Source organism: Eucyclogobius newberryi, unplaced genomic scaffold (genome assembly GCF_026437365.1).
Source record: "Eucyclogobius newberryi isolate DKJ021-1_F unplaced genomic scaffold, fEucNew1.0.hap1 SCAF_12, whole genome shotgun sequence".
Taxonomy (NCBI): domain Eukaryota; kingdom Metazoa; phylum Chordata; class Actinopteri; order Gobiiformes; family Gobiidae; genus Eucyclogobius; species Eucyclogobius newberryi.
In genome coordinates this window covers 29,140,862-29,155,879 of record NW_027315746.1, presented here as the reverse complement: position 1 = coordinate 29,155,879, position 15,018 = coordinate 29,140,862, and the positions used below count along the sequence as shown (strand labels likewise).

At 41.7% G+C, this 15,018-nt stretch overlaps 1 protein-coding gene across 1 annotated transcript in view; it reads left to right on the top strand.

Annotated features, from left to right (window-relative positions):
- Positions 1-4,746, top strand: part of LOC140355860 (uncharacterized) — a 36,238-nt gene extending 31,492 nt beyond the window's left edge. Inside the window, exon 9 of the mRNA XM_072440500.1 lies at positions 4,659-4,746. Coding sequence (XP_072296601.1) covers positions 4,659-4,746 — 88 coding nt within the window. The remainder of the gene's footprint in view (positions 1-4,658) is intronic.
- Positions 4,747-15,018: the final 10,272 nt, after the last annotated feature.

The window sequence follows — 15,018 nt, the reverse complement described above, 5'->3', positions numbered from 1 at the left end:
AAGCTCGACCCTCCATCCAGGGTCCCACCAGCAAGGTCCATGAGGCCTTGGGAGCAGGCCTCGGGCCTAGTTAGCTGAGCGATGCTACGCTACGGGACAAAGACTTTTCCAAGAGAAGCTAATGTTCCCTCCCGGAACTAAGAAACCTGTGCCCGTTTTTTTTAAAACGTGATTGATGCTGCATCACGCAAAATCAAGCAAGGACCTTTTGCAACTTTTCAAGTCCACAGCCTTTTAGATCAGCCACATCGGTGGAGCAGAACGACGGCCTTTTCATTCAGGAACGCCTCAGAGCCAAGGAGAACGCCTCAGAGCCAAGGAGAACGCCTCAGAGCCAAGGAGAACGCAGATAGCAAAACCGATCCAGTCCTTCTTTGACCAGACAACGTCAGGGCCGAGCTCCAGAGCAGGCCCTTGGACTCCACGCAGGCCCTTGGACCCCAAGCAGGCCCTTGGACTCCACAGCAGGCCCTTGGACCCCACACAGGCCCTTGGACTCCACGCAGGCCCTTGGACTCCACGCAGGCCCTTGGACCCCAAGCAGGCCCTTGGACTCCACGCAGGCCCTTGGACCCCAAGCAGGCCCTTGGACTCCACGCAGGCCCGTCTCCTCAGGATCACAGCTTCTGGTTCCGTTCGTATGAATGCACTTCACAGGCTGAATTTCATCTTAGACTTAACTCTAACACACACCTAGATAGATCTAGAACCATCATGTCTAGTGTTTTCCATCTGTTATCGACTCATTTGCATATTCCTAATTCATATTTATCTGTTTAATTCTTTGGTCATTAAATCTTCATAACCCACATATGGTGTGTGTTCCTTCATTTCCAGAAAAGGGATCAATGTCACGGTTACGTTCTCAAACCTTTAGATCAACGAGCAAATTAATTTCTAATTAATTAATTAATCCAGATATCGGATTTTAGAGTTGTTAAATTGCCGATTATCCGGCTGGTGCCCCATTCTTCTCTTAAAAATACGATTCAAACTTACCCACACTTAGGCAGTGTGTCATGCTTGAACAATCCTTTAATCAATATTAAACCTGAATGCCCCGCCTCCTTCACAAGTGGGTGGACATTCATAACCTTACAGTACTTGTACTAGTATGTTACCCTACATAATTGATGCCCCCGTGCGAGGACGTGAGTAAACTTATTCTGGAAATGTTGAATCACTAATGATGAGTTATTGACCTAAGCAAACAAAAGCTGTTGTGACGGAAATAATGCCAAAAGTCCATGATTTGCTGAGCAGTCTTCTAGCTTCTAGTTTCCTAACTAGCTTCCTTTTATGCGATCGCTGTGATACCGAAAAAGGTGCCACATTTTTCTTTATATTGACTAGTCCAATGTATTGCACAGGCATACATTATTTTTCTATGCTGAATAGAATTTTTTTTAAGGCCTTTTAGGTGAATAGTTAATAGCTGCGAGTTTCCAGTATTATAGTATATTACCGATATTTCTTGCAAAGTATTGATTACTAATTTGTCTGCGAGTATCCAGGAATTATAAAATACTAACTGCAAAATCCCTCTCCTCTGTGACACGTCACAGACTCCTGCTGATTTTACGACCCTTTGTCTGTGCTCTGAGCTAGATTACCCTCCTGCAGAACCAGAGACCCAGAGGGGGGTCTAAGATTCAAATTCGGAGAGTGGGACGTCTCAATGACGTCACTTCCCTGAGCCCGCCTACCGGCGCCGCTTCTGGTGAACACCGCGTGCTCCTCCCACCAAGGAAAAAGGGGAGACGTTCTGTGAGTTTGGTTAAAGGTTTATTGAAAACAAACCTCTCCTCTCTTCTCAGTGTTTCACCAGCTGACTTTTCTCTAACCCTTTCTAATCTTATCAGTTCATCTGATTTGATTTATTTCAGCTTGTTTACGACTCCACGTTACAAGCTTATTCAATCCTCAGTGTGATAAATTCCCATCCAAGCAATTCCAACCAATTTGATAATTCACAAACAAAACCTAAATAGTTAATTCCAACTCATTAACGATTAGGCAACTTGTGAAACTTCATCCACTTCCTTTAGCTGCATGACTGCTGGACAGTTATAAACTGCTAAATTTCAACCTTTGTCCTAATTAAGCGGATTTCAAATGTTCTTGCTACATGAGTTTTAACAAAGCAGCAGACTAGAGTCTCCATACAAAATGGAAGTCCTAGCACCCTCTATTATTGGTCAGGGAGACGTCCTTGACCGAGTTTTAGAGATTTTAGCTGAAAAACTCTTTTTGGGTAAATTGCAAACACCTGACCGCTCTGAATTAAAATACCAAGCATCGCCTTTGGTAAATGGGGCTGTAAGAGAAAGTCAACAAGACCATAACCTAACCCAGCCGTTGGGACAAATGGCAGTTGTAAGGAACTTACAACTACAAAAATCAAATAAGCAACTTCAGGAGAAAGAAGAAGCTTTGATTTATGCAGAGAAACAAAAGGATGAACTTGCCACACAAGTTGCATCTCTCAAAGAGGAAAAGAACATTCTTTCAGATGACCTGAAGATCATGAAATCAAAACATGAAAAGGTCAAACAAGAACTGAATTCTGCATATTCAGATCTTGACAAAGCAGGAGAAATCATCTCCAAACAACAACAGGATTTAGCCGAAGCACGCGCTGAGCTAAACAAGACAGCTCCAAAGGAGTTTGATCAAACCAATTTAGAGCTGAGACATTTTAAATCAGAAACATCAACTCCAGAAAATGGTGGCAGAAATGACACTATTTACAGCGTCTCATTCAAAGATCTCTGTCGCATGGCAGAGAGAATTTCACGCTTTGAACCCAAATTTGACGGGTCGCTTCCTGAAATTGACTCCTATCTGAAGGAAGTTCAATTTTTCTGGGAAATATTCCCCCATGCCACAGTAAAAGACAAAATCGCTTTGATAAAATTAACTTCCTGTCGGAATGTTGGTAAATTCATTGACAGTCTTCCCATGTCAAGGTTGACTATTGTCTTCTGACCAAAGCTCTCACCGAAGAGTTTTCAGACGGGCAGAACACATTCCTCCTTGCAGCTTTAAAGCAATCTCGACAGGAGTCTCCTCTGGCTTTCTATTGCAGGCTACGTGAGACATATTTTGGTCCTAGAAATGAATTTGAAATGGAGGAAGATTTGATCTTCAAATCACTCTTCATTGAAAATCTTCATCCCACCACCAACTATCACCTTGGTATTGCTGCATGTCCTCGTACACAGACAAGTCGCCAGCTGCGTAAATTAGCTAACCGAGCGTTTATTAAACACAAACAATCAGTGCTAAACCACAGAGAGCAGACTGAGGACTCTAATCTCGAGTCAAACTGCCAAAAACAGTTTAAGACTCCAGACTGTGACACCTGCAGCTCAAAAACAACTTCTCGCCCAACAAAGAAGCGAAGAAATTATCCAAATCAGGTCCCTAGTCAACAAGAGCATAGAAAGCGTGTGAGCACACTGTACAACCTTGAGACAGTTCATATCAATGAGCGTGAACGAGACCCTAATTATGCAAAGAGTTGCAAAACTAAACATAATTTCCAAAAGGGAAATTCACCATCCATGATAAGAACAGAAAATCAAAGTATAACAAAAACTTTGAAACAATCTCACCAGAAGTACACGAGCAACAAAGCAGTGATTCTGAAGGTGAAGACACCGACCTGTCTTACAGTGATGGTAAAACTGAGCTAGTCACGACAGCCACTTTAAACCATCAGACCAAAGTGGAAACCTCCTTACAGCAGTCTGAACAGCTGATAAAGGATGGTAAACTTTGCCCGGGCATCCCAGAGCCCATGCTAAGCCCAATTAACCAATCTGAGCTTAACATAGCAGAAATTGGACCCAGCATCAAACCAAAACATGCTCTTAGTCAAAACAGTGCATCACAAATAGTGAGTTCAGAAAACGAACTTCAAAACTATTATGCACTTGACGGCCAAACCAAACGTCCTTTCAGACGATTTTTATGCAACCTTCTTAAAAAGGGCCCAGATCAAAAACTTTATCTGCCCACTATCCTTGACAACGAGCTCCAACAAGAAGCAATACTTGACACAGCTGCTGACATCAGTGTGATGTCACACATGCTTTTCAACAAATTGCAGAGAGCAATTGATGTGAACGGAAGAAAACTGAACTGCAGTTCATGCTCCCTTGAAGTCCAGCCGTACGCGGACACTAACATTGTCCTCACCAAAATGGCTCGAATCCGCTTAACAATCGGACCTGTGACTGTAGTCCATCCCTTCTTCTTGTCTTCACTCAACTCAATTCCTCTCCTTGTAGGTCAAGATCTACTTAATCGGTTTGAACCCCTAATCGATTTTAAACAACTGACACTTTCAGCACAAGTGCAAAAACCTTTGCCTTTTGTGAACGGAAAGAACAAAAGTCAGACTTATAAGACCGCCTCAGCGGCACACAGATCTTTCCCAAACCACAGGGATCAGAAAGATAGAAAAACAGGCCTCAAATTGACACAAAACATGTCTTTAAGAGCCCAAATCAACGTCTTGTGCCGGGACACGACTCCACTGGAGCAGAAACGCCCACAGACAGACTTAGACAAGACTAACCTGACAAACAAGACTAATCTCAAAATGAATCGTCTTAGCACAGCAGTTATCAAGTATGACACTCTCTTTTTAGGCTGATTCAGAACCTAAGCTCACAACTCATGGTTCTGCTCAACCCAGACCCACCCATCCCACCCCTTCTTCTGCTGCAGCCTCTGTGACCACCTCTGGCCCCTCCTCCACCCACTCCTTATCTTCCCTGTCGGCCAATGTCACACCTGCATCAGCCCTGATCTTCCTTTCTTGTCATCACTGATACAAACGCTGCTCGTGAGATTTCCTTAATGCACATCGGCCTTTGGTCCCGCCCACAGGCCCTACAGTGTCTGCTCTTTGTGTTCCAAGACACATTCACTTCGCCTGCCCTCGTGATGTGTCAAAACCACAGGGGGGTAGCTAACCAGTCAGTAAAGTCCTCTGTCAAGTCCCAAAGGCACCCAAACAAGACAAAGACATTGGCATTAGGAGGAACCCTGCTGTCTACATGCTTAAGAGCATGTGATAAAAGACACGAGAAACAGGTGCACCTGTAGCCAATCCTGCGGACGCAGAAAAACAAAATACTTGCTTTAACAACACCAGCACAGCATAGTATTTTGCCAGGTACAATGGTTAGTTCATAACTGCCCCAAAACCTGAAACAGACCAACGAAAGTCCAGAACAACAGACTTTATTTAGAGCTCAAGCTGCGCTCTTGTACATAAACATGAAACGTACAGTTTCTGTTTTGTAAATAGACACAAAATAGGGTAAAGCCCGTCCTTGTGAACCTAAACCCACAAACCTTTCAGCGTCTACACAAGCAACGCTGAGCTGCTTAAACAACAATCCCTTCTTCAACCACGGGGGGAGCAGTTCTAACTTCTACTAACCTCTTTTCCAACCCTCTAACTAATCTTTATGCACCTTTCTTTTACTGAGGTTAATGTTTTCAATATGACTGCAACCAAACTCTGAACAACAGAGTTCAATACAGTCAGCAAACAAACAATTCTCAGATTTTGCTCAAAAATCTTTTTCTTTTTGCAATTTTTGCAAAATATTCTTGTATTGATGTAAACCTTAGCTTGTTTTGATAAGACTGCTTCGGTAAATCGCTCAACAGCTATCTCAAAATTTATGAATCTCAAAATTTTGATAAATTCATGTGCATAGCCACAACTTCTCTACTATTTGCCATCGCTAATAGCAGTGAACTTAGCTCCCTGCTAAGAACACAGCCTTTATCAGCTTTCAGCTAATAGCTTAGCATTAGCTACCACCTCCAAAGACAGGTAGTTTTGCTGAAATTTCTCCAAATAAATTAGCAAAACTTTGATTTTGCAAATTTATTTTAGCATTTAAAGACTTCAACCAACATTAGTCTATGTACACCTTAGCTTTAGTGAGGCACATCCTAGCCTAACTTGCCACACAGTTAGCGTAGAACCAAGCCACCTCTGTGACAACGGACCATGAACATCTTCATCAGCGCCAAGTTGTGCCAACCTCGTATCATGTGCGAAGATTGCCACAAAAGGGGGGGATGTAGGATATGCAGATGTCCTCCCCCTGTTGCCATGGTGACAGGAATGCGGGCTAGGTGTTATCTACTGCCCGTGTGGAGTTTTACTGCCCTCAGAAGAAAGAGGACGTGATAGCGACAACAGAGACGCTCTGAACTTTGAAAATAACTCTTCATCAAATGACTCCTTTTGGATTACAGAGAGTAACGATCTCTCCAAGACAAACGCTAAAACGCTGAAAGACTACGCGGCTTTAGTGGTTTAACAGACAATCATCAGATTGCAAAAATGTGTCCACCAGATGACTTTACATGTACATATTGTGTCATCGTGTTTAACATGTCATTTTAACTGTTTCATAACTTGTTTTGTGGACAATTTTACCTTTTTGTGTAACTCTTGTGGCCTAAAGCCAGATCTCGTTCCCTTATCAGCTCTGACCCGAGCGTGCATGCTGATTGGCTGAAGCCACGGCGCCAAAACCCCCGCGGGGAAAGAGACAAAAGGAAAGAGCAGGGAGTTACAGACCAGTACCATCCGAGCTCCAGAGCGAGTTCCATCCGAGTTTCTTTCAAAGCTCGACCCTCCATCCAGGGTCCCACCAGCAAGGTCCATGAGGCCTTGGGAGCAGGCCTCGGGCCTAGTTAGCTGAGCGATGCTACGCTACGGGACAAAGACTTTTCCAAGAGAAGCTAATGTTCCCTCCCGGAACTAAGAAACCTGTGCCCGTTTTTTTTAAAACGTGATTGATGCTGCATCACGCAAAATCAAGCAAGGACCTTTTGCAACTTTTCAAGTCCACAGCCTTTTAGATCAGCCACATCGGTGGAGCAGCACGACGGCCTTTTCATTCAGGAACGCCTCAGAGCCAAGGAGAACGCCTCAGAGCCAAGGAGAACGCCTCAGAGCCAAGGAGAACGCAGATAGCAAAACCGATCCAGTCCTTCTTTGGCCAGACAACGTCAGGGCCGAGCTCCAGAGCAGGCCCTTGGACTCCACGCAGGCCCTTGGACCCCAAGCAGGCCCTTGGACTCCACAGCAGGCCCTTGGACCCCACACAGGCCCTTGGACTCCACGCAGGCCCTTGGACTCCACGCAGGCCCTTGGACCCCAAGCAGGCCCTTGGACTCCACGCAGGCCCTTGGACCCCAAGCAGGCCCTTGGACCCCAAGCAGGCCCTTGGACCCCAAGCAGGCCCGTCTCCTCAGGATCACAGCTTCTGGTTGCGTTCGTATGAATGCACTTCACAGGCTGAATTTCATCTTAGACTTAACTCTAACACACACCTAGATAGATCTAGAACCATCATGTCTAGTGTTTTCCATCTGTTATCGACTCATTTGCATATTCCTAATTCATATTTATCTGTTTAATTCTTTGGTCATTAAATCTTCATAACCCACATATGGTGTGTGTTCCTTCATTTCCAGAAAAGGGGTCAATGTCACGGTTACGTTCTCAAACCTTTAGATCAACGAGCAAATTAATTTCTAATTAATTAATTAATCCAGATATCGGATTTGTTAAATTGCCGATTATCCGGCTGGTGCCCCATTCTTCTCTTAAAAATACGATTCAAACTTACCCACACTTAGGCAGTGTGTCATGTTTGAATTCTTGAACAATCCTTTAATCAATATTAAACCTGAATGCCCCGCCTCCTTCACAAGTGGGTGGACATTCATAACCTTACAGTACTTGTACTAGTATGTTACCCTACAATTACATGGGCAGGGAACAAATGGAACTATATCCTGAAGTAATGGATTTGGTGGCTAATACTGGTCATACTGTACAAAAGAAGCCAGTTGTAAATTGTTGTGTTATTTTTGTGTTGAATACTTGGAACTGACCTTTGGGCCAAGGCTGTAATAATAAGTTTGGACGCTGAGAAAGCTTTTACCTCTGGTAGCTGCCCTTATTTATTGAAAGCAATGAGCAAACCTCAAATAGATGTTTTAATAATAAAAAAATATTGGGGCTTCACGACAGTTCAGCATGAAAATCCACTGACTTTGGAAAGCCGGGTTAATAGAAAAAATATTGAGGTTGGTTCCAAATACAACCATCAGAAACAATCCACCGTGTTACAATTTATGGGACAGATGATGTCTTGTTTTTTACCAATCCAGAAATTTCCATACCAGACACCAAGTGATGTATTTTCTTGATAAGATTGGCCCAATGTCTGGATACAAATGAAATATACATTAACAAATTAATTAAATATACAATAACAGAAAAACAGAAATAAAAGCTACAGTTTCCCAGTTTTGGGGGAATTTTGGCAGCTTGAGCACTATCCTCTGCTTCTAACTACTTTTCCTATCAACAAGATTTTACATTTTATTTCACTTGTAGTCTGTTCATTACTGTTCACATCTTTTTCTCCTTCTCCTTCTTCCCTTAGGGAGTGGTTCTGTTTCAGCCACATTCAAACTTGTGGATACAGATGCTCCTCGACTGCCTGGAGAAATGGTCTCTACTTCAACTGCCGAATTGTTCTTCATCTTCCTGGAAGATCTGGTTGTCCTCCTCCGTGGATCAAGCTCCACAGTCAACATGCAAATTGAAGTCGGATTTATCCTTCACTGAGGAACTCCTCAAGGACTTCATCCCAAAGAGGTTCGGTAGTTTTTCCTTGCCGAGAAGGAGGGTCAAAGAAGAGGAGACTTTTGGACATTTGTTTAAGGACAGGGGATGCCAATTTCTTATGAACGTTGTTTAAACTGTTTATATTGCCCTTCAAGGCAACTGCTGTTGAAATAGATTTGAACATTAGTTGCAGAGGGAATTACATAGGGGAGATAAACAAACACAAGCTTGCCCCAACATGCTAATGTAAGCTCGCAGTTGTATTGATCGTGATTCGATGCAGAAATGCTTAGAACGAGTCTAGTGATGCTTTGTGGACTTAAAAACTGTGCAGAAGGTCATTGACAGGAAATTCAGAATGTTTTTTAACGCTTGGAGCGCGAGGACTTTCACAGGAATGAAGCTAAATGCAATTGTCAAAATAGTCAATTTTGTATAATATGAGTCCTTTAAGTGTGACATCATGGGTCCCAATTTTGGAGTTCAGCTTAAACAGGGGAGTTTGTCTGATCCTCTTGTTTTAATTAAGGCCATATAAGGGAAAATACTAAACTACATAAACTAAAAAAAACTGTTTCACACTAAATAATATCAGTGGGTGTAACTATTTTAAGTATTTTTTTGTGAAAATTTAATTTCAGAACAGCTTCGTTCAAAACCCTGGAGCAGGTTAAAATGACCAATCTGCCATTATAACGGCTACAGCTTTACATTGAAGTAAGAGACAACAATGGTGGGGGGATTAACTATGACTGAGAAAAAGCCATTATAATCATATAGTCTAAAAACATTCTTTGTGGGAGATGAATGAAAGACTGTCTGTTTTGTTAAGTTAATTATCCCTCAAATAGCATAATAAAATCTGTGGAAAAGTTAGTGAAACAGTTCTAACTGTTGCCTGTTCTGATGGAACGCTCTCCGTTGGCACAGAATGAGACCCTGGTATATTGGATGTATTATGCATAACCTCTATCATCTCCAGGGGAACGTAGAACCAGCAAAATAACAAATTAAATCTGAATGTATGGAGTGGCTCCACAAACCTGTCTTCTGAGTTGAGTAATGACACAATTTTCTGAGGCTATTGTGAACAAAGCATCTTCTTAATTTGCTGTTTAATTGTCAGATTGCAGATTTGTTGACCTGGGCTTTGTTTCAAGTGGGAAGGCCCTGTAATTACAGAGCTATGTATAACCGTGAGAACTACAGATGCAGGGGGTGCTATTGCACTCTGGACGACTAGGGAACTGCAAGCGGGCCCATTGATTGCTGGTTTTGCCCTGAGCAAAACTATATATATTCTAACAGAGATGATATAAGCAAAATACTGTCTAAGACTAAATGATTCAAATTTTAATTCTAATTAGAATTTGAATTAAACTGGTTAATCCATGTTTCCTCATCTCATGAAAGTGGAACTTGGCTTTATCTGAGTGTGAGTAAACTGGTGAAGTCACTGTGCATCGCGGGGATTCTGTGTTATGTTATGTACCATAATGCTGTATAATGTATTAAACAAGTATATTACTTAGGCATGTGCCCTGTTGACCATCACCAATGTGTGAGGGCATTGTTTTCACATGAAGGCAACACCTGCGTGCCAGTGTGTGTGCGTACAGCTGTGGTCCCAGACATAATTCCAGTCAGGTCCCAGTGATTTACGCAGGGCATTTGGGGCTTCTTCTTTTTATTTGTTTCAGTTTACAGAAACATGAGTAGTAAAAATAAAAAGGACAGAACACAACAGAAACCGAACAGAGAGCAAAGAAATAAGAAATAAAATATCAACTAACATTCAAAAACAGCAACTAGTCCAAAGTTATTTTCAAATCTGGATGTTTTACTATACTACTACCGTTACTATGTCCATCCAGTCCTTGATCGTTGATGATGTTTGCGTCAATCATTTGTTCGTGATGGTCTTTTTTCCTACCGCCAAAAGTACATTCCAAAGGTATCCATTCATTGTGTCCATGGCAGGAGTTTTGAGGCCCAAATACATAGTTCTAAAACTCAGAAGGAATATCAAAAACAGACTGCAGTGCATTGGGAAATTCAGTCCAATATTTTGAGCGACAGGACAGTCTAAAAATGTGATAGTGTTTTGCCTCCTGTCACAATAAGATTACCTTATCTTGATAAATATTAATTTAGTAACTAATATAGAAATTGATGTTAATAACTTTGTTAAATTTCCTGGTTATAATAACTTCTTTTTCCTTACTCCCTTAAGTCCTGTTTCTCCAAGCCTAAACATTGTTTCAACATGTGATTATCTTTTACAATCTGGTGAAAAACTTTTGCAATCCAGACCTTGAATCTCAGGCCAGTGTGTCAACATCAGTAGAACCACTCCTACAGCTCTAGACACAGTTGTTTTAGTTGCTGCAGATTTACCTCTTTTTTTGGCCCAAAGCGTGAGATTCCGCAGAGGTGGAACGCGAGAGTAAAGACCTGGCTCAACAAATTGGTCCCGGACTGCTTGTATTTGAAAATGAAATATAATGACAACTATAGTAGAAAAAAGCTTCAGTTGTAGTCATCTGGACTCAGTTAGAAAAAATAGACGTTTCGACTCTCATCCAAGAGTCATTGTCAATAAAAGAATTTAAGTCGAGAACTCCGGTATTTATACTATTCTGTGGTAAGTCCAGCCCATTGGGAGGAGCCTTCCTGAAGAGGAAAGAGTTGTTTGTTACAACAGAAACTTACCCTCTTGGTATCTACCGAGCCTATTCAACCCTTCAATGGGCTATTAGTCTCCCCTTTGTCTTTGTGAGACCCTGGCTCACCCACCCTGAGTACCTGATTAACATCTAAATGTCCTGGTACTGGTCCTCTACCTCTCCAGGAGTTCAGGATCCCATTGTACACTACAGGAAGATTGAACCTTAGACCTCCGTTTCTGTTTAAAGAAGGTTTTTCTTTTTTAACAAAAATAGCTTCCTTGACTCCTCTTTCAAACCATCTTTTCTCCCTGCTTAAAACCTTCACCTCACCGTCTTCAAACGAGTGATTAGAGGCTTCAAGATGGAGATGCACGGCGCTCTGAGGTCCTGAACTTGTATTTCTTCTGTGCTGATAGAGCCTCTTGTGTAGAGGCTGTTTAGTCTCACCTATGTAACGTTCTTTACAACTTTTTTCACTGCATTGGATCGAATAAACTACATTGCTCTGTTTTTGAGTCGGTAACTTGTCCTTAGGATGAACCAGTTTTTGTCTTAAAGTGTTTCCTGGTTTAAAATAAACAGGGACTTCGTGTTGTCTAAAAATTCTCTGCAGTTTTTCCGACAGGCCAGAGACATAAGGGATAGAAACACCCTTCCTTCTCTGTTCAGTTTCCCTTTTGTCCTGCTTCTTGGTTCTCTTCACTCTGTTGAGAGCCCAAGCGGGGTAACCACAGGCTGAGAGGGCATTTCGGACATGTTTTTCCTCTTTCTTCTTGCCCTGTGAGCTGGTGGGCACACCTTGAGCTCTGTGTTGTAAGGTTAACCTTACAACACAGAGCTCAAGGTGTGCTATCAGCACAGAAGAAATACAAGTTCAGGACCGCAGAGCGCCGTGCATCTCCATCTTGAAGCCTCTAATCACTCGTTTGAAGACGGTGAGGTGAAGGTTTTAAGCAGGGAGAAAAGATGGTTTGAAAGAGGAGTGAAGGAAGCTATTTTTGTTAAAAAAGAAAAACCTTCTTTAAACAGAAACGGAGGTCTAAGGTTCAATCTTCCTGTAGTGTACAATGGGATCCTGAACCCCTGGAGAGGTAGAGGACCAGTACCAGGACATTTAGATGTTAATCAGGTATTCAGGGTGGGTGAGCCAGGGTCTCACAAAGACAAAGGAGAGACTAATAGCCCATTAAAGGGTTGAATAGGCTCGGTAGATACCAAGAGGGTAAGTTTCTGTTGTAACAAACAACTCTTTCCTCTTCAGGAAGGCTCCTCCCAATGGGCTGGACTTACCACTGAATAGCATAAATATCGGAGTTCTCGACCTAAATTCTTTTATTGACAATGACTCTTGGATGCGAGTCGAAACGTCTATTTTTTCTAACTGAGTCCAGATGACTACAACTGAAGCTTTTTTCTACTATGGAACACGCCTGGACGAATGAGGGATTACACCGACATAATGACAACTATTTAACGGTTTGGACATGGGGCCCATTCTACATTCAAAATAGCCTGTTTCAACATCCAGCACATTGCCTTGGAATTGAAAGAAAAGCTTTTCAATAAAATTATTCATTCAGCTCCAAACTCAGTCTCATGTTGGATGACGCAACGAGTTCAACCAAGAAAAGCGCACTAATAGTATAAATCAGACCACAGCTTCCGGAGATGGACAAACAGCAATATATTCACTGAACAGTGTGTTACAGGCGCGGGTAGCATTACTCACTAAAAACTCATATTGATGGACAAGCTTTATTCTCCATACAATACATCTAACAAAGCACGCATGGACCCGAGGGAGGCTGCTGTGTAAAATCGGACGCATACTAGACACTAGATGGATGAGTTTTAGCATGAACAAAGACCCAGCACTCCACAAACATTTGGCAGCAGAAGATCCAAGCCGAGATGGCAGCACAAAGCAAACCTGCAGTCTCCTTGCACTTTGCATTTGTTGCCCATTCTCGACATGATGTTTTACAGCTGAAAGAACCACTCGCCTCTTTTCTCTCCATCTCTATATCAAGTTCAGGATGGGAGAGAGGTTTTTCTCAGATGAAGCTAATTTCCTGCACAAACCGAGCCTCTTTGAACACTTCCATTGTTTCCGAGCTGATCTTTCTCAGTATTGTCAGATCCCCCCTTGTCAAAATTTAATCCAGTCCCTTATGTTAGATCTTGGGTTACCATGGACACAGACTGTAAAGTGAGACACGGGGAAAGGACTGTCTGTGGTCTGGGACTTTTTAAACAACTAGATAGTTGTCAAAGTTATCAACCCAAATCAAATCTTACCATTTTATTAACATGTGCTTTGATGAAATAATGGGCTCAGTACTATTGGCCTTTGAATTGTAATGTAATTAAGCGCTGTCTCCATGGAAAATGTTCTGAAGAATGATTTTAACTTTCTCTTTCTGTGGAATCATGCCAGTGACGTGCCACCTCGTAAAAGTTACATACAGTTACTTTACGGCAGGGATGTCCAAACTTTTTCACCAAGGACCTTATTTTGAAACTTAAACGGGGCAGAGGGCCACAAACAACTTGACAATGTTGAATTTGTTGAATGACAAAATGAATCATTTGAAATTTTGCATTTGATGTAATTGCGATGAGCCTCCACACATTTAATTAGACCTAGAACATTAATATTAGGTTGGTATAACATCAATATGCCTGAATCTTACCAATTTTTGTTGTTTGGGCCAACATAGCAGGAAGCTGGAGGGCCAACAAAAATTGGTCTGAGGGCCGCATTTGGCCCCCGGGCCTTAGTTTGGACATGCCTGCTTTAGGGTATTAATAACTACATGTTTCCACCAAGTCAAACGTCTTTCTCGTGGTTTCTTGTTTGTTTGATGAAAAGGCACAATGCTTCAGAAACTAAATTAGAATTTCAAATGAGCAGAAAATTGCCCTTCCATTATGAGTATTATTATTATTTGCACATTTGCACATTTGTTCCGTATGCCCACAATCACACGGATGCACAAAATCATAACATCCGTCTTCTGTGGACATTCATTCGGTTTCCACAAAAACACAATAACTAGTTTGATGTGTAATGTGAACCAAACTCCCATGAGAGCGCGTCGGGCACAGACATTTTCCACTTAAGGACGAGCTGAAAGGTCAAGCTCAATTGGCTGATAATGGGCCTCATATTAAAGGTAACGCAGCACAGGCCTGATCATATAACGCGCTTTTATCCCTCTTTAGCCCACACTCTACTCCATTTTTTTGTTTTTGCTTTATGCTAATATACTTCACAGCTTTTGTTCAAGACTGCAAAACTTATTCTTCTACAATGTAATATGTAAAACCATTAATTACCCTCATAGAACTCGTACATTTGAATTGTTTTCTCAACTTTAAATAGCCAAAAAGTCATCTTACTTTCTACTTTAAAAAACAAGATTGGCATAGCTACTACTTCTAACCACACATACATACCAAAGATTTATAATATTTTAAAACTATTTTAACCTTTTATTAGTCACTAAACATACAAAATTCCATTTATATAGCTATTGGACTTTTTTTAAATTACTTTTTTTACTTATTTATACCTTTTTTTTTTTATTGCGGGGGACTTTTATGCTTCAACACAGATTAGGAACAGAAACAGATTAGGCACAGAAGTAAATAATAAAAAAA